We start from the raw sequence: 20,513 nt of genomic DNA, 5'->3' as shown, positions 1-20,513 counted from the left end.
AGTCTGTCAAGTACATTTTGTAAGATGATATCCTGTTCCTCCTTTCTGCTCCCATAAATTATGATGCCATCACTGTAGTTTTTGGCATTTGAGATTCCTTACCATACCTCTGGTATTGCATTTTGAAATATTTCACTGAGGGATATATTCTTTAAGTAAAATTTTTGCAATGCCGGAGGCCTGCAGATGTGGAGAATGTCCTGATATTTTGCTCCAAGGGTATAATTCTTAGTGTTATAAATGACTTGCAGAAAATTTCAGAATTATGGTAGTCATTTTCAAGCTATTATCTTGCCATCATTCTAGACTGAATCAAGGTAGTACTGTTTTAGAACATCTTCATAAATCAAAATCTTCTGTCTAGTTATATAGCTTTACATTACCGGTGGCCACCCAGTGATGTAAGCATTTACTGTAGGTGATTTGGTCACATTGAGTAATGTTGATGTGGCACTCCAACCCCTTGTTAAAGTGAGAAAAAGAGGTTTGAGTACAATGGTGGCAACATAGATGTAAGCTCATAATAAAATGAATGCCTGCAGATACACTACCTGCTTCCTTAATTCTTCATGTCATATGGCTATAGTGTGTGGTGGCTTCCATATAGAAGCAAAATATGTGCATCCAGTGTTTACTGTGGCAGGGGTAGCCACTTTTGACTCTGGGTGGTGGTCACTGCAGATCTGACACCCCAACCCCATGTACAAAAAGGGTACTGATGACTATGTTTGCTTGTTCTTCCAAAATCATCTGTAAAGTACTCCAAACTCTGTACAACAAGCTAGCTAGTCCAAACAAAATTGCTCTAGTGGATAAGTGCACTCTGTAATAATCAAAAAGACAAATGTCTGAAATAGCTACAGCTTATGCTGTCTGAAATAGCTACAGCTTATGCGTAAGCACAATAGGTAGATATGAAACAGTGCTCTGGTAAAAAATGCTTTAATGACAAGCTAAAAATAATTTCACAAAAATTCTTCTGGTCAAATAGCCATAAACGAAGGAGTCAGGGGGTGCAATTATGTCATCCATTACATGGAAAAACTTTGAAACATTTAAAGATGCAGTACTTGCTATAGCATCTGCAAACATTCTTTAATGATGAGGAAAACTGACTATTTGGGGGAAACTCAAGTTCTTAGACCTGGGAACGGCGTGAGACAAACTGGATCTGTATTCGCAAGATTGCCACTGAAGAAGAGAAGGAAGAATTTGAGCAGCCCATATTTAGTGTTCCTCTGTTAATGAATAGATGTCAGTTTTCTGAATGTTTGCCAATTTCTTACCACCACTGCCACTGGAAGCTGTGGCACTTGCAATATGGCACTGGGTAGAGACATGAGCCATTGTCTGCAGCTCCCACCCACATGCTTCCAACACTAACACCATTGCATATTGTGTATCAGGGAAGCATAGAGTCTAGTTAGTAGGGCTTTAGTAAAAAAAAAAAAAAGTTACATTGTGCCAGCCATAAGCATTCTAGCACACCACTTTCACTCCTCAGAAGAATAAAGCAGTAAGCACTGGACAGAACTGCTGGGTTCTAGTTTAGTTGAGAAGGTAGGATACAGAAAAGAAGGAATGCAGTAAGTTTCATTTTTTTAATACACAAATTACAGTGGCATTTTACATTTTGAAGTATGGCAAAGAATAATTTTAATAAAAGCACAGAATTATATTGTTCAGTGTACTTGCTTCCCCTAAAAGACAAATGCACACGTTTATGAAAAACATGGAATTCATATTGTCTTAATGTCCGGTTATATTTCAGCCTCTACTTTGTGAGAAAACATACTTTCCTGCTTTTTTCCTTTTGGTACCCACAAAGACAGCTTAGGTTGAATGACTGATGTTAGTTGAGGAAGGTGAGCAACCATGGAAGGTCCTAGCCCATCTAATTTTAGTCCCTGAACCCAGTTTTTTATATATGGAAATCCCCTGGATTTTCTCCCTTCCCAGTGAAGCACTGCATTATGTTTCAACACCTGAGGTATTTCTCTCTTAATGCACCTGCTGTAGTTGTGTTAGTGCTAAAACACACACACGCGCGCGCACACACACACACACACACACACACACACACACACACACACACACACACACACACACACACACACACACACACACACACACACACACACACACACACACACACACACACAGAGTAAATGTTTAGTCAATCCAAGCTGATCTCAGTATTTCTTGGTATGCAGCTGTAAATGGATTTTTGAGTGGGGCTGGGGATGACAGGATTGGTCTGTATACTGTTAATAACGCTTATCATTAATTTCTGTGTTGTTTTTCAGGACAGATTTCTGTGTACATAAGGATGAACCCTGTGACACCGTGGGTAAGTAGCTGTTTCATATGGTTTTGTCAGGCTGTAACTTGTGTTTCCTGTCAGAATGTTTGAAAAGGAAGAACAGACAGCTGCAGATGCTAGTTAGCTTTTGTTGCATTTCTGTAGTTTCAACATATAAAATAAAGTCAAGTTGGACTGCCAGTAAAATACCAAAATGCTTAATTACTTTGACCTGCTCATTTTATCTTCACTTCGTTGCCTTTATGATTGCAGTTTTTCTTATTCTTAAACTACTGTGTGTTAACAAAAGTACCCTTCTGTGCTAAACAGCATCTTTCACCCCCTAACTGGAAGTCAAAGTTATATTTATCAAAGAAACAGAGTTTACTCTCAATCCAGTGACCAGATTTTACCCTGAAAAAAGTTTACTTTTTAACATAATTTTGACTTTTGATGTGCTGAATTTGCTCATTTTTGTTATTTCAAATTATGTTAACTTCTGTGGTTTGAACTTGGACAATGTAGGTACTGCATATTTTGTCTACTTGACCAAGAAAAAATGTTAAGCAGTTGGTTGCCTTAAGCACAGCACACAGTGGCATGTAGGGATAGATAAGGGTAGCTGACCCTGCTAAAAAGTAATTAGAGGAGAAATTGAAGTATGTTATCGTTTTGGATTCTTGCATTGTACATTAAAAAGTGCTGCCTGTAGCAGCTGTCATTCTTTCATTCATCAATTATTTTTTGTTTAACTCCTTAGAACGTGCATGCCTGCAGTTGTTGTGTGGTCCAGATCCAATCTGCACAAATGTTTTGGAGTTCATGCATGTCAATATGTTTTGAGCCAGGCAAGTTGATGTTGTATTAAAGCCCTCCTCATTTGCTTGGTAAAAACAGCATTGGACATTTGCTAGAAATGACCATCAGAACTATCATCGTATAAGTTTTCCATTCTGAATGTGCCAAAATCCCAAAAACTGTTTAAGGGCATAGGAACTCTCTGGTGTTCATGGCATTAGTGCAGTATATTATTGTTTGAGTAAAGAAACACAACCACACCTACATCTTACATATTCCGATCTGTCAACCTATAATGAAGTCACCTGCTTTTGTTCACTTTTGCAGTGAAGAGTGGCTTTCATTATTACGTTGAAGATTACAGCTCACACTCCTTCACAGTTTACTTCTTAAAAGATCAGGGCCATTGCATTAGTTAGGAACAAAAGAATAATTCATTCAGTGTGAAGCTAAGCTGTCCTACCTTACAAGTACCTGTTCCTGGCTTGACCGGTAAAACAGAGACTACAGTCAGCTATTATCACAGACTGACTCCTAAAATGTTCAATTCAGCAAATTCATTTATGTGATGCCTCCGAGCAAATTTCATACAGTAATGATGAACACAAAATATGAGACAGGACAATATTAATACGAAATGAGTACAAAAGGCATTAATAACTATTAGCACTTTTAGTTTCAGTAGAAAGCAAAAGGGTTGATGATCACAAGAATCCATCTAAAATTATGTTAGAAGACATAAAAAGTGAGGCATGATTATACAGCTCTTCCTTCCCAAGTACATTTATTCAGGGCCTTAGATTGTAATAGAAGGTACCGTTAGAGAAGCATGTCATAGGGTTCATATGTATGTGCTAGGCTAACAACCACAAGGGCCTTTTTAAGTCTAATACACCCCAAATCTCTGACAAGTTCTGGTATCCTAGATAAGTGTAAGCAGGGGCTTGTGAGTTGAAACATTTACAAGGAAGGGCCTTGGAAGTGAACCATTTAGTTATTTGACATTTGTTAACCGGGATAGTCTATCTGAGCAAAAGCCCTTTTTCAGTGGAGGCCTGGGGAGAAAAACTCCACAGTACAAGTAATCAAGAAAATTTACAAAATTAATTTACAGGTTTCCTTGTGTCTATTAGAGGCATTGGTGCTAAACCCGGGGTGAATTTCCTGTTCCTCATCCAGCTGTCCAAGTTGCACTTGAATTGGGTTAGGGAGGAACTCTGCTTCACATGGATGGGGAGTGTGTTCCAGAGAAGGGGTCATTTCTGGGATACATACATGTCTCTCCAGCAGGTCCTAGTTATATGACAGGCAAGGTTTAAGTCTTTACAACAGGTAATTCTGGTGCTGTTTGTTTTGCAGCTTTGCAAGAGGTCCATCACAGTGGGGTCTCACAATGCTTTGTATGCCAGGTGTAGATCTACCCTCAGCAGCCTGTAGAAGACAGGATACAGGGATAAGGCCTTGAGGCAGTCTGCACAGGACATGTTACTTATGACCTGTATTCTTTAATTGAAGAAACTCTGTAGACATTCCAATTGTTGGATATATCTGGTTAGGTACATACCAAAGGAGGCATTGTACTCAATGATAGGACTGATGAATGCTGAATACAGTAGAACAATGACCTCCTTGGACCTTGTTTGTAAATTGCGCAAAATAGAATGATGTTCTTTACTTTTGTAGACATGTAATGATCAAAGACTAAATTACTGTCTGTGCGTGTCCCCAAGTCCCTGATGGCTGGGTCAGCAGTTAGGGGTGTGTTGTCAATATGATAGTTACCAGGGGTGGATGACTTCCCAAAGGATGCCATTATGCATTTCTTGGCATTTAGTTTTAGTCCATGCCTCTGGCACCTGTTATTTGTCTGTGTCACCTCCTGGAGAACATTTATGCCAGTGGAGGATTTTGTGACTGCTCCTAATTTGCAACCATCTGCAAATTTAGTCAGCCTGAGGCCATTCAAAGAAGTAAATGCCAAAATGAAGCAGTCCCAAGACCAATCCCTGAGGGACTCCACTTGTGACTGGCCTCTTTGTAGAGGTAGACTCCCCAATTGTAACTTACTGAGTCCTTTCTGTGAGCCAGATGGCTATACAAAAGGTGATATAAGGGTTTATACCGACCTCTTGAGTTTGTCAGGAATGCTTCAGTGGGGTATTATGTCAAATGCCTTAGCCAGGTCAAGGTAGGTAGTGTGAACCATTTTACCCTCATCCATTGCTTTGGTGACCTTCTCAAGGAAGTCCACCAGTTTGAGTAGGCATGACCTGACAAAATCAAACTGGGTTGGGTCCAGTATTTGGAGGTTTTCTATGTCATTACTGATCATTTCCATGATAATGTTTTCCATGGATTTCATATGAGCCTCATCCCCAGAGTCTGTCATGGAGAATACAGATTTGGATGAAAGCAAGGGTTCCCCCAGGCCTCCCTCAGAGGATATCACCTTTGGTTAAATTCTTAAACTTATGAGACAGAGAGGAGAATGGTCCACTGAAGATCCCATTCCAGATGAATCTGTATTTCCATAAGCCTTTGGTTCTGGCTCAACTTCTTGTTTGGTGGTACCACCCATCGATCCACTGGTTGATCTTACAGTGCTGCGGGCTTGAAAGGACACTGATGTAGTACATCCCATCATCAAGAAACCAGACAGAAGTTTAGCAGCTCTCAAGTACAGAAAGCATTGGAGTAAAGGTCCTCTGGTGGATACCGTGGTTGTAGCAGCAGCTGCAAAGAAGGAATTTTCTGAGGAGAGTTCCTATGTCCTTCCCCCTAACAGGCCAGGGAATCTAGGGCATTGAACAGATTTGGGAAACAGGCATACTCATCAGCAGCCTTTGCACCTAGATCACTGAATTATCCTGCTCATGTCATCATATATCAGAGGAACTTGACTAAAGAAATTTACAAGTCTCTTTCTGGACGTTTGCCTACAGATGTCCAAAAGTCTCTGAGCTACCAGCTTTCAACTCTGCAGTCAACCTCTAATATAGCCATGTGTCTCATCTCCAGTGCAGCTGACCAGTAGCCGTTGACTTGGCCAGCATGGCAGGCATAGTTATTACAGTCAGATGACATGCCTAGATGCATCTTTGTGATTTTGTGGAAGGCTTTAAGACATCCTTCATCAACACCCTACAACAGCTCCACACTTTTTTGACCTAAAGTTAAAGACACTTTGACCAAGAGTCAACAGGAATGTAAGACTCTCTTTGCAGAAGGTATTTGTTTTCTGTGCCTCATAGATCCTGTTCTGGGAATCAAATGTCTGGATGTGGCTTCACAAGTCACAGAGTTCTTACCAAGATTCTCCTAGTGATAGACCTCCATGTGGTAGAAGTGGAGGGAATCCAAATGGATGTCACCCAAGCAGCAGAGGTGGATCCCATAATTGGGGCTTCCATTGTCCCTTTATCAAGAGGCCCTATCAGTGTCCCTGAAGGATTGCCTGACTGCTGCACTCTGGAGGCAGTCAGGGGATGCTTATCTCTGCACCCCCAAGCCTGGCTAGAATTAACCAGAGACAAGTAGGGGCAAAATATAATTTCCAGGGGCTATTCCACTCCCTTTTCTTGTTCTGTAGTAATGGAGAAGATGATTTGTGATGTTCTACCCAGTCAATGGGAACCAACAGCACTAGAGATTTCCAAGCTGCTATGAAAAAGGTTCATCCAACCAATCCCCAAAGACATATTAGGATCCGGAATCTACTCAAGGTTCTTCTTAGTTCCAAAGAATATGGGCCACCTAAAACCAATTTTGGATCTCAACCATCTCATTCAGTTTGTACAAGAGACAAAATTCTAGATGTTCCATATTGCCTCTTATGAGGAAGGGGGATTGGATGTTCTTGATAGATCTCCAGGATGCTTACTATCATGTGAAAATAGAGAAGCAGTCCAGGTGGTTTATCCATTTCCATCTGGGGGCTAATCACTGCCAGTTCAGAGCTCTGCCATTTGGTCTCACCACAGACGCCAAGGTGTTCATCAGGATAATGGCAGTGGTGTCGGTGCACTTGTACATGCTCAGGATCCAAGTCTTCCCCTACCAAGATGATTGACTCCTAACTGCTACATCCATGTACCTTCTGGTGTGTCATCTGGACCTTCCCTTCCAAAGTTTACTGAACCCAGGCATATTTATGAATTTTCATAAGTGTCAGTTACTTCCAACACAATAGATAGTTTATCATATACCACCTCAATACCAGTCTACAAATTGTCAGTCTTTTGCAACACAGAGTTTGTTCCCTACATCAAACTGGATACCACCTCAATACCAGTCTGCAAATTGTCAGTCTTTTGCAACACAGAGTTTGTTCCCTACATCAAATGGCCTCATGGGTTTTACATCATCCCCACCCTCCAGCACAATTAATACTATGTCTGCTAGGTCTTATGGTTTCCTCCATATTAATGGTCACATGGCTCATTACCAAATGCAAATTCCTCAGTAGACACTTGCAATTCAGTGGTCTCAAAAATGTCACCCTTTGCACTCCAGGATTTGTCTCACAAGTATTTGCAGACAGCACATCTCGTAGTGGATTGCCTCCCCTTCAGTAAGACAAGGACAGCCCTTTCAATCAGATACACCAATAGCAGTAGTGACCATGGACGCCTCCTTTCCAGGTGGGGGGGCATTCTGAAGGGAGAATGATCCAAGGTACATGGTCAAACTTAGAGGCCAGTCTGCACATCAATGTCTGGAGATGAGAGTGTTCCTCCTAGCATTGCGAACTTTCCAGGCTGCCCTCCCCATAAGTGTGATCTCCATAATATGGCTGTTTTATGGTACATCGACAAACAAGGTATCGAGTTTGGCAGTGGACAATGTCTTCACACCATTTTCTGATAGCAACGAACATTCCAGGGTGTTCCAGTATTCTAGGAGACAAGATGAGCAGGGCCAATTAAACTCCTCACAAGTGGTCCCTCAATCCAACAGTGGCAATGCTAAGTTTCAGCCACCAGGGCCAACCTTGCTGCAATCTACTTGCCTCCTACCTGAACAAAAAGTGAAGCAGTTACTTTGCCTTGATCTTTCCAGAAGGTCAATCACCAATGGATGCTTTAGTCCACAGTTGGTACCCTGGACTCTTGTGTGCTTTTCCCTAATTACCCCTTATTTACAGATTAATTCAGAAAGCCAACAGTGCAAGGACAAAGTAATCTTTATTGCCTCCTTTTGGCCCTGACAAACATAGTTTCTCTTTCTGTGGCCTCTACTAGTACATCTGCCATGGATGCTGGATTGATATCCAGACCTTGTATCTCATCCTTCCAGACTGCCACCACTGAATCAGACTATCTTGAAATTAACTGCTTGGTTCATCCAATTTCAACTATCGCCAGATATGCCAAGCTTTTCAGTAATGTTGCTGACAAATAGCAGCTTCCCAGAAACCTACTATGAAGATTTGCAACAGTGAATGGAAAAGGTTTTTTTTCCGGGTGACTGCCAAGGGCTTGGATCCTTACTCTGCTCCCATTCCATTGGTCTTGGAATTTTTAGCTGAACTATTTCAACAGGGATCTAGCTACTCTGCCATCAAAGTTCGGATGGCAGTGATTTCCAACTTTCATACTGGACAGAATGATTCTTCTGTGGCCTCCTTAAAAATTTTGGAAGCTTTTCTTAGAGGAACTTTTCTGCTGCATCTCCCATTATAGATCCAGTACCTCCATGGGATATTACTATTATGCGCCAAGCCCTACCTCAACCTCCCTTTGAACCTTTGGCTACTGTAGATATTAAATATTTGAGTTAGAAAATGATTTTCTTAGTCACTCTCAAGACAGATTTTGGAGTTACAGGCACTCTCATGTAAGCTTTCATACTTGGTTTGCCATAAGGATTGGATCTCTCTCTGAACTAATCCATCCTTTATCCCAAAGGTGGCATCTGTAACCAACTTAAATCAATCCATAGACTTACGAGTGCTTTTTATCAAGTTACATCTCCGTTGTCTATGCATCATTGGTTTTACAGTTACAGTCCAAACCAAAGGTCCATTCAGCCAGAGCAGTGGCTACCTCAACAGCCTTTTCTAATAGACTTCTGACTGAAATGTGTGCAGCAGTGACCTGGACCACTATGCATACATTTGTTACTCATTATAAGCTGTTTGCACAATTCAGATCTCGCTCTTCCTTTGGCTCCACCATCCTCAGAGATGTCCAACCTTGATACCACCCTGTAAGACAGCTTGAGAATGTTGATTTGGATCAAAATAGGCAACACTGGATATGAAAATTATATACTTGCCATAACGATAGATTCATGTTGTCTGATTTTTGTTCAGTTCAACCTCCCATCCCTCCATCCCCCTTCTAGATTATTTTCTGTGAATAGCTTGGAGATGATTGGGTGATTTCACCTCTACACCCTGTTTGTGTGTTTGTGACCAGTATTGTGTATGACCAGTACTGTCTCATGATGTTTGTGTATTGCCTTTGAGGATGCGGACATAGCTAAAGAATGCCTTGTGGTTGTCCTTGGTCTGGCTTTGGTAGACTTTATTTGTTTTGTTTGTTTAGTTTGATGAGAGTGTTTTTATCCTACTGGGTGGTACACCTCCTAATTTTTGCCATGATTTGCTTCCTTCTGTTACACAGCCTATTGATGTTATGATTCCACTAGGCTGGCCTGTTTTTTGAGTTGGTTCTTTTCTTGTTCCTGGTTGGTGCAGCTTCCTCTGTGCAGCTGCTAACATGCTACTGCAGTGTTTCTGTGAACAGTTCCCTGTAGGCAGCAGTGTTCTCAGGGTTTATGGGGGTTTGAAATTTTGCCAGATTGTCACACAATGGTAGAAAGATAGCCTTTGAGTAGTTTCTGAACATTCCAGGGTTAACTAAGTTTCCAGGATTTACATTTACTTCAAAGGAGACCATTTTGTAGTCTGATCTTACCAGAGAAGATATTACACTAGGGGTGTGCAGCACTGTCCCATAGAAGTGAGGACCAGATCCAGTATGTTTGCACACCTGGTCAGTGTATTGACAGTGTGGTTCAGGGAGTTGATGTTTACAAAATCCTGAAATCTCTGTGCCTGTACATTTGGTGTTGTATATGATTCCTGGTTAATAGTGGGGTAATTAAAGTAGCCCATGAATAGAAAAGCACTTTGACAGACCCTTTTTTATTGTGGGTCATCAATTTCACTTGCAGTCAGTCTGGCATTTCCTGTTAATAACTGGCACATCCCATTCTTGAAATCAGCTTCTTCCTTGCTTCTGACTGCCATCTGCCTTGCCATCCTCTGCTTTTTTACACTATGGATGCTTCCTCAAGTTTTCTGGTCTTTCCTTAGGTTAGTAGATTGTACTAAACTCAAAAAAATGAACAGAGGTGTTCAGCCAATCAGCTGCCATAATCAGAATCACATGTTCTAGTTATTAATGGTGCATAGATGTATACCATGTTTTTTTCTTACTCGTATCACTATGGTGTTATTTCTCTTACCTAGTTAGCAACACACTGGGGTCAGACTCCAGTAGCATATGACCATCTATATGAGTATTATACCAATTTGAAATTTGTGGAAGCTTAAAACCAAACCTTGTGTTGTGAATATTCTTGTGCTGAAATGTTTCATTAATTGTGGCCTGCTTAACACCAGATGACCTATATGGTTAATGAGCAGACAAATAAAAAAGTAAATTAAATACAACCTTTGCCTGTGCTAGGGTATGTTCTTGTGTTACATTAGGATTTGTTTTGTTATATCCAGTGACATTGCCCTCATATCACAGTTATTTTTCCCTGAACAAGAGAATCTTTTCAGGACTATTAACCCTTATACATGGAATCTTTGGCTGTGTGCTTTGACAATGTCACCATTTTCCCAACGATACCAATGTTTTTGTACTGATACAGAAAACCATTACAAAATCGTTACTTAAATAATAAACAAAGGTAGTTTGTTATACAGCCTGATTCATATAGGATTAGTCTCTGTACTATTTCAGTTTCCTTGTTCCTGGATTTGACCTGGAAACATCCACTCACCACATCTGTCTTGCCTTGCTGTTTTAAAAGCAAAGTGTATTCCCTCAAGACTGTGTCTACCTTTACTGATACTGCTCTAACTCCTGGAATTACACCTGTGCTCTATTGTATAGCCAGTTTACACTAAAAGTTTTAAAGCAAAGTGTATTCCCTCAAGACTGCGTCTACCTTTAGTGATACTCCACCAACTTCTGGAATTATGCCTGTGCTCTATTGTATAGCCAATTTACACTAAAAGTATGTGCTAAGCTCATACCACAAATTAGTCTTACTTTGTCTATTATATAGGATACCTGCATACCACTGAGACACCCCCCCATACTCACCTGTTTAGAAACCTTGCCTGTGTCTCTCTTTGCCATTTATAAGTTAGTCACTACACTAGTGTCAACTCTCTCTAACTATACTGCTTTTGTGTTTCTGTTTGTGGTTTCCTTTTAACTGTTTTTATCTTACTGAAAATAGCTGTGTATACCACGATATAACATATCTTCCTTCTCTGTCTACACCTCCCCACCTCTTCTACTTACCTGCTGACTCTCACTGTGTGCTCCTTACTGTTTCCCTCCTGGCCTGCTGATTGTTTCTTGTGGTGACTGCCAATTCCTGGCCCATCTCACTTCACTCCTCTCCCATCCCCATTTCCACCCACCCCCATATCAGTTCCTTTATACCTAACCAACTAATCCATTCCACCCGTAACTCCACCCCTTCCTGTCTGCTAAAACAATCTAAACACCTTACCCTCCTTTGCTTATCACTTCATAGTTTAGTCTGCTGCAAATCCTCCTTCTTCCTACATACCTGCTACTCTCCCTACAGGTTGTTTCACTTACATTTTACTTCAGCTCTCTAACTGGTCCAACAATTTACTTTTCCTAGTCCCTTACCCACTCCTCACTCCATCCCAATCCTACTTTCCGACCTTAGGCCATGGGTCTTGCAACCGTCTCTATTTTCGTCTTGCGTCCATTACTTCTCCTACTCATTCATACATCTTGTACTACTCCATTACCACCTGTCCATAGAGATCCCACTAATCCCCATACTAACTGCTTCTCATCTCTGCAGTACTCTATTACAATCTCCTCCTCTATCGTTTCCATGAACATCCCTCTGCCTAAAATCAAACTTCCTCCCCCTCACTCTCTAACATCTAAAACCAAGACTAAGTACTTGACTTACAACCCATTTAAATTCAAACTTTACCAACTTCATGTAGCCCTGCTTCTATCAGGAGACATACATACAAATCCTGGGCCCATCCATCACCCCACCATGCATAACTCTACCTCTCACTTCTTAATAAACTCATCCTCTTCAAACAAACATATTTCCTTTTACTCTATGAATGCCTGTAGTATTCTAAACAAAGTTAGTCAAATCCATGCCTGGATAGCCTTCCACACCCCTGATGTGATCACCCTAACAGAGACTTGGCTTAAACCCCAAACCTCTGATAAAGACATTCTCCCTTCTGGTTATAATATACTTCACATAGATCACCAAAACAAAAAAGGGGGTGGTGTAGCCATCCTCTACTCCAACCACCTGACCATTCCAAGTATTATGAAACCCAACCTATCTCATCCTTTTCGCCTGCTGAACTACTTACAACTAACCTTAAAATCAATGACCACACCACTATCACAGTAGCAGCCATCTATATTCCTCCAGGAGACAACATTCCTTTGCTTGAAAATATTATTTCATACTTTTCTCAACACATCCACAATAAAACTGTCCTCCTTGGGGATGTCAATATTAACTGGTTAACTCTCAGTAATCTAAACTCTAATACTCATATTAATTTATATGGCTTTGTACAGCTAATCAGTCAACCTACTCATACAAACAACTCTCACACATCTAGTACACTTATTGACTTTGTACTTGTATCTAATCCTTCCAAATATCATAACCCTGAAACCCTACCAAACAACCTGAGTGATCACTCCCCTATAAAAGTGCTTAGGTCCACTCCCCACTTCTCAAAACCTCCATCCAGAAACCTTTAATGCCCTCCTCTCTAAAGTAAACTGGAAATTCCTTACCCAACTCCCACTAGAAGAAGCAGTCCTAGCTTTCAACTACACCTTCCTTAACATCTTAGACTCACTTGCTGTCCCTTGCAAAGTTTGAATTAAGTCCACCATATCTCCATGGCTTTCAGAAGCCACTCATACCCTTATGATAACTAGAGATAAATTATGGAAAAAAATGGTCACAAACGAAGCTCTCTGCAGACTTACAGAAATATAAAGAACACAGAAATCTGACAAAAAAATGCATAAACAAAGATAAAAAGGACTTCCATAACAAACCTTCCACAGCCCTAAAATCTAATCCTAAAAAAGTCTGGAATGCTATTAACCAAATATTACATCCCGGTAATCTTAGCTCCCCCAATCCATGCCCAGACAAGACATCTTCAATACCTATTTTATCAGTTCAATACCTAAGTTATTGAACCCTAACCCAAACTCCTCTACTACTAACATCTTGAACTTTTCTGAACCTAATTCTAATACTATCTCCTCAAATACCTTCTCCCTCAAACCTGTACCTACTAGCTACATCAAAACTCTACTCTCTCAATTAAAACCATGCTCAGCATCAGCTAACAATTTTCCTTCCACTTTTCGTCTACTAGCAGCTGACTCTCTTGTTCTCCTGGATCTAGCCTAATCAATCACTCTATCTCTGAATCTAAAGTCCCGTCCATCTGGAAACAATGCTACACTCTACTTATACACAAAGGAGGTAACTCCTCTGATATCTCCAACTTTAGACCTATCGCTTTCCTCTCCCCTGTCTCTAAAGTACTAGTAAAATGTATTCATAAACAAGTTATGCAGTATCTAATACAGGAAAATCTGCTTACACCCACTCAACATGGCTTCCGACCCAAGCATAGCACCACTACAGCTCTATTATCCTTCCTCAACACTGTCTCTATAGCCATGGACAACCATAAACTTATTTCTTGCCTATTCTTGGACCTCTCAAAAGCTTTTGACACTGTCTCACACTCTCTTCTGCTGCACAAACTGCATAACCTCAACTTCTGCTCTGATACTGTTGCATGGTTCTCCAGCTACCTCACTGATAGATCTCAATCAGTGAGATGGCACTCTGCATTGTACCTCAGGGGTCTATCCTAGGGCCTTTACTTTTTAATATCTTCACTAATCAGCCCTATACCTCCTGTCCTCAGTCATCTTTAGTGCAATATGCAGATGATTCTACAGTCATCACCACAGCCAACTCTCCCTCTAAGCCCTTCTCAGCTACTCAGACATCTTTTAACTTAGTTGAAACATGGCTCTCCGACAACCAGCTCATCTTTAACCCTAACAAAAACAAAGCTGTTACTCTTCCTACCTAAAAAGTTCAACAATATTAAACTCTCCTTCTGCATACAGTCCTTTAATAACACTCCCATTCAAGTAGAATCCAGCACTAAGCTCTTATGCGTAACCATCGACCATCAGCTTAAATTTGACTTGCATGTTAATAACTGTATCAGAAAGGCTCATTCAAAACTAGGGCTCCTTTCCGTAACAAGAAATTCCTTACCTCTAAAACCAAGATTACTCTCTCTCTTACCTACCTTCTATACAGTCTAATGTACAATTCTCAAATTCTCACAAATCTTAACTCAGCACTCTGACCAAACTCGACTCTACCTACAACAAGGTTACTAGATTTGCTGCCCAACAAACCTACAAATCCCATCACTTTCTCTCTCTAAAACACCTAAACTGTCTTGAATTACCCCACCGGCTTCTTCTCTCTCAGCTCCAGATCATCCATGCTATCCTGTACCAGCCTTCCTACTGCCCAGCACTATCCCCTCTCATCTCCTATTATTCTCCCTCCAGACCTCTCCAAAGCTCTAACCAAGACCTACTACAAATCTACAAACCCAAGTCTAAATTTGGATGCAACATGTACAGCTAACACCCTACTATTGCCTGGAATAGGCTCCCACTAGAAGTCAGGACTCTTACACGTCCTAAACAATTTAAGACAGCCACCAAAGAGCACTTTAAAAGTCACTGGTTCTGCCACTGCACTCTCCCTCCTTAAACATCCCCTACTTCTCATACCTTAATCTACTTTCTGCCCTTAACTCACTGTTCTCACTAGCTCTCTCTAATCTTCCTTGTCTACTCTTTCTACTGTCTTCTATGATCTATTAAGCAAATCGCCTCAGAGAAACATTCTATTGTAATTGTCTTGCCTTCATGCAACTACATTATGATAAAACTGGGTTTTTGCAACCACTTACCCCAAAAATTATATTCATCTATATGACATATTTCTTTTTATATATCTTGAAATAGTTTTGCTATACTCCTGATTATTGACACTGTATAACATTGTATTCCTACTTAATGCCTTGTAATAATCCTGTAACATTGCTGTTTAATGCTAATTTATAATGAAAATTGTTTAAAATGTTGGAGCTTTTCTCCCCGGGCCTCCGCTGAAAAAGGGCTCTTCAGCTCAGTCGGACAATCCCAGTGAACAAATGTAAAATAAAATAAATAAATAAATACATTTCCCTGTTAAACATGAACCTGTTCCCTTGTTGAAGTCTGCCATCTTTACATGTTGCATTATCTGTGCAAGACAGATCAGTAACTTAGATAACACAGTACACTATCCTGAGTTGCCATTATTAGCATTTCATCTTTCGGTTTCAGTTCAGCTTTCCTAATCCATTCCTGCATCAAATCTTGTTCAACATGAGGTTGCTCAAGGAGATCCCTGTACTTACCACTACATTTATGGATTTTTCATTTTTTCCTACTCATCTGATCCTCTTTCCTTACATTTGTTCTTTTAATTTTTAGCACATTCAGTTGGTGTTTGATTTTTGTCTACGTATGTGATTTTATTTCCATTCCCACTTCACACCAAAATGTTTCTGTTAAAGTAAGTAATGATGTTATCTTAGATTTTTTTTCCTCATGTTTTAAGACGTTCAGTATGTCTGGATCTGATGAGATCCGCAGATATGTATGGAGTCCCACAGTTGTAGATCTATACATGCAATCAGTTTTGAGGAGGCCCATATCTCCATCAGAATGATGACTATATAATCTTGGCATACACTGATGTTTATGTATCATTTGATAAGTGTAAATAATTTTTCTAGTTTTCTTGTTTGTCCAGCTGACCCATTATGTTTTGGGACTAGTCAATCACCCCAAAACTGTAAGTTAGAACAGGAAGACTAAACTGGTTTATAGCTTGGACTTTATTCCTAAATGTCAAGGCAGTTTTCAATTCAGTATTAGTTTTAGCCTTCTGAAGTATTCTTTACTGAGTGTTACTTATTTGTTCATGTATTTTGTTCATGTATTATCACCAGTCTTTCATTTATTCACAAATATTTATACATTCTCTCTTGCTGAAGTTCTTTTGTATCACATTCCTTTTACAGATTATTATGATCTTGGTCCTGCAGCTTTCCTGTTTTAGATGTTGCTTTTACTTATTTATCAAGACCAAATGACATGCTTATTATTATCTGAGAAAGTTTTAACCATTTGTAGTTGTTCTTTCTACTTCTTATCTGATGAACTATGCAATTTTAAGTAATCCACAAAAAGTAATTTTTAAACAAGGTTGATTTCTAGGAGCCAAATTATAGCAATAGTTTAATCTTTTTAGTAAATAACTTAATTAGTTAATTTAAGACAAAGGAGCAGTGACAGAATCACCCTAGACTATATCCCCCTTTGAATTTTTCTCTCTACAATAATAATTTGCCCTTTGTCATGGTTCAGCTGCAAAGTGGTTTGCCATTGTTTCATGGTCATTGTAACTGATCTATATAGAGTATATGTTATAGTTATATGCATTCCTTTACCTGTGAATGTAGAATGTTGTCATATGCTTTTTTGCAATTTATCCATGCCATACTCAAATTCTTTTCCTTTTTTACAATTCTCTATTGTGGCTTTTTTTAGCAACGGACAATACTTTGTTCGATATGACCTTCTTTTGTTACCATTTTGTTCTATTGCCATAACTGAACTTTGCATCAGTTCCAGTATATATCTTGTATATTGTTGAGAAGCAAGTTATTGGTCAGTAGTTTGTAGGATGGCTTGTACGTTCGCTCTTAAGGATGAGTATAGTTGTATCTGTTGTTAACCAGTTTGGTGTCTGGAATGCACATATAAATAATTGTTAGTAAGGGCTAAATCTTTGTGTAAAGATGTTAATGCTTTTAGTCAGAAGCATCTACTTCTGAAGGAGCTCATTTAGCTATAGATTCGCTCTTAAGGATGAGTATAGTTGTATCTGTTGTTAACCGGTTTGGTGTCTGGAATGCACATATAAATAATTGTTAGTAAGGACTAAATCTTTGTGTAAAAGATGTTAATGCTTTTAGTCAGAAGCATCTACTTCTGAAGGAGCTCATTTAGCTATAGATAATAATCTAAAGTACTGGTATCAGCTGATATCTGATAATAAAGTTAAAAATCTAGATTTCTTAAAACAAGAATTTGATCTAAGAGAAACTTGCTGGTTAGAGGTTCAGATCTTTAAACAACATCTCATTGATAGAATAGATCTAATGTCTATAACAGTTAAAGAATCTATTCCAAAACTGATTGATTACTTGATAATAAATTTACAGCATAAAGTTTCTGATAAAGGTAAACTTTCATATATACATAAAATTATCAGACAAGAAACTTTTACAATGTAGATTCATACTGGAATTATTTCACCTCTATTAATGGGGACCCACCAACTCAACAAGATAAACAATATATATTGGAATCTGCTTATAGAACTACATCTTCCATTGTCTGGAGACTTTATATATGGAAATTTTTACATAGATCTTTTATACACCTTTGATGATGAATAAAATTAATAATAAAGATAATCTATGTAAGAGATGTAATGTAGAAATTAATGCTGACTGGGCTCATATGTTTTATGACTGTATGAAGTTGAAAGAATACTGGAAGTCAATTAATGAATTTTTGCAGGCTCTTTTTACAGATAATTTCATTATTTCTAAGTCTCTTATATTATTCAACACACCTGTACCTCAATGTGTTAAAAGATTAAGCTTCCCTTGTTATGGTCTATCCTAGCAGTGGCTAGGAAAATAATAACTAGAAAATGGATTTCAGATACACCTCCTTCGTTCAATGAATTTAAAAATGTTATGAATATAATGTGTCATATGGAAATAAGCACAATTAGAATGAGAACAACTAGAAAAACATCACATTTTATTGTATGGGATAATTTACAAAATTTGTTAAAAAAATTCTAATTTCAATAGCACAGTATTTTAGTTTAATTAATTGATCTGATTGTAGTGGATGTCTTTGTAAATACTTTAGTTGTTTTGTTGAATATTATAATAATACCTATTTTTAATTATTTGTATAAAATTGTTATGATATTTCTCTTATATGTTAAAACAATAAACTTGTTTTGAAAAAAAAGAAGTTAGGTACTGTGTCTGGGCCTGGGGTTTCCATTTAGGAGCTTTCCTTAATTTTGTTTGTTTCCCTGGCCATTACTTCATCCTGTTTCATATTTTCTACATTAGATTTCCTTACTGTTTCTTTTAATTCTTGTATCTATTTAGCATCTTTGTTATGTTCAACAGGGTCATCATTCTCCAAAATGTGCCTGTTTCTTCTTTTTTTGGTGGTGTTTCTATTCCATTTGTTTTTTCCCACTTCTCTGTAAAAGCTTTTGAAGTCATTCACAAATTGCTTATTTTTTACTTTTCCTTTATATTTACCTGCCCACCTTCTACGTTTGTCTGCCAATGCTGATATTTTTATTTTATGATTGGCAGTGGTATATGAGTGTGGCCTAATGGTTAAGGTGCTTGCCATACAAGCACAAAGTGCAGGGTTTGAGTCTCACAAGGGATAATTGGCTTTGCTTAAAATGGCTTGCAAGGGCAGTAGCCTAGTACTAATCTATGAACCTATGATAAATCTTGTTTTGTTGTAATGCTGTGAATTGCTTTTATCACATATATCTTTCCAAGTGTTTTGATTATCTTTTCCGTTTTTCTGTATTCTTCCAGCAGTTATGCTTACTGCCTTTACTGCTTCATAGATTTCTCTGTTCAGTGCTTCCATGGTAGCATTTTACTTTCTCCCTTCCTTTGTTACTCTTTATTTTGTGGTAATACTTTATTCATTATTAGTTTAACCGCAGAGTGATATTTTCCATTTACTTCTATTATATCTTCTGAATTTCCCTTAATAGTCCTGATTACTGTGTTCATCTGTTTTATCAGTCTTCTAACATTTTGAGTCTTATTTGCTTTGTCTAATCTTATCTCTTTCATCTGTCTGAATATGTTCATCTCTATTAAATCAAGCAGGTATTCCCTTAAATCATTTCCTTCTACTCTCTGTTGAGTAATCTATAGAAAGTTCCAGACAGTCTTCCTGTGCCATGTCATCTTCTGGGGCACCCTGATTCATATGAGAACCCTTTGGCCCAACATTCTGCAACATTACCTCTGTGGAGTTGCCACTGTTTCCTGCTCTTTCCCTTGCTGTGCAACATCAACTGGACTTTCACGCCAGCCTCTTACAGAAGACTCCAGAGCATCATCATGCTTCAAAACTTCTTCAGGTGCCTCCTGCTACACCTGTTTCTCCTTAATCTGAGGTCCTGTAATTCCAGCATTCTGCGACATTTCTTGTGTTGGATTCTCCACACTAAATCATTTACTTTGCAGATGATCCCTAATTTAAATTTCTATTTGTTTAACTTCTGCCGTACTAATCCTGTTTTCAATATTCCCCCTTTGTTCTCTTATTTTTTGTATTGTGATATGTCACATATCTGGGTGCCTTTGTCTGTATTTCTCTTCAAATATCTTTGGAGATGCTTTTTTTCATATTGACTAACCATATCAGATCACTTTTTCTTTCCCATGTCCATGTTCTTTTTTATACCTTTCAAAAATCTCTGTATTTTATTCTTTATATTTTCACACATCCTCTGTTGCTTCTTTCTCCAGGTAGCCCAAAGTTCCCCTGTCTGTTTAATGTTTTTTTTTCATAAACTTGTTGTATCAATTAATACACATTTCCCTTTGAAGCCTTTGATAGTTTTTTATGCAAGTATTTTTCTTCCTGTAAATTTCTATGTTGATCTTTGTAAATGTCTTCTATCTGTAAACTCTGGGCTTCTTGTGTAATAGTAACAATACATAATTTATTTATTTCTTATCCTCAATAGTTCACTTTGTCATTTTATGCTCTTTTTTGGCCTGTGAGTTTTTGTGTTCTTTGTGGACTACTACTCCCTGCTCTTTCTTTGTCCTGATAATTCTGCACTGTCTTATTTTCCAGTCCTGACACCAGTGTGTTCA

General features: G+C 38.7%; 1 protein-coding gene across 2 annotated transcripts in view; it reads left to right on the top strand.

The window, feature by feature from the left end:
- ADAMTS17 (ADAM metallopeptidase with thrombospondin type 1 motif 17) overlaps positions 1-20,513 on the top strand; it is a 3,302,852-nt gene that overhangs the window by 851,759 nt on the left and 2,430,580 nt on the right. For both annotated transcript variants that reach the window (XM_044078403.1, XM_044078402.1), the window contains exon 7: positions 2,307-2,350. In XM_044078403.1, the coding sequence (XP_043934338.1) occupies positions 2,307-2,350 (44 nt within the window). The remainder of the gene's footprint in view (positions 1-2,306; positions 2,351-20,513) is intronic.

The sequence above is a fragment of the Protopterus annectens genome, chromosome 7.part0 (assembly GCF_019279795.1).
Source record: "Protopterus annectens isolate FY-2018-M chromosome 7.part0, PAN1.0, whole genome shotgun sequence".
In the NCBI taxonomy this organism is placed as follows: domain Eukaryota; kingdom Metazoa; phylum Chordata; order Ceratodontiformes; family Protopteridae; genus Protopterus; species Protopterus annectens.
The sequence above is the reverse complement of the archived record's forward strand: the minus strand, read 5'-3'. Positions and strand labels throughout refer to the sequence as shown.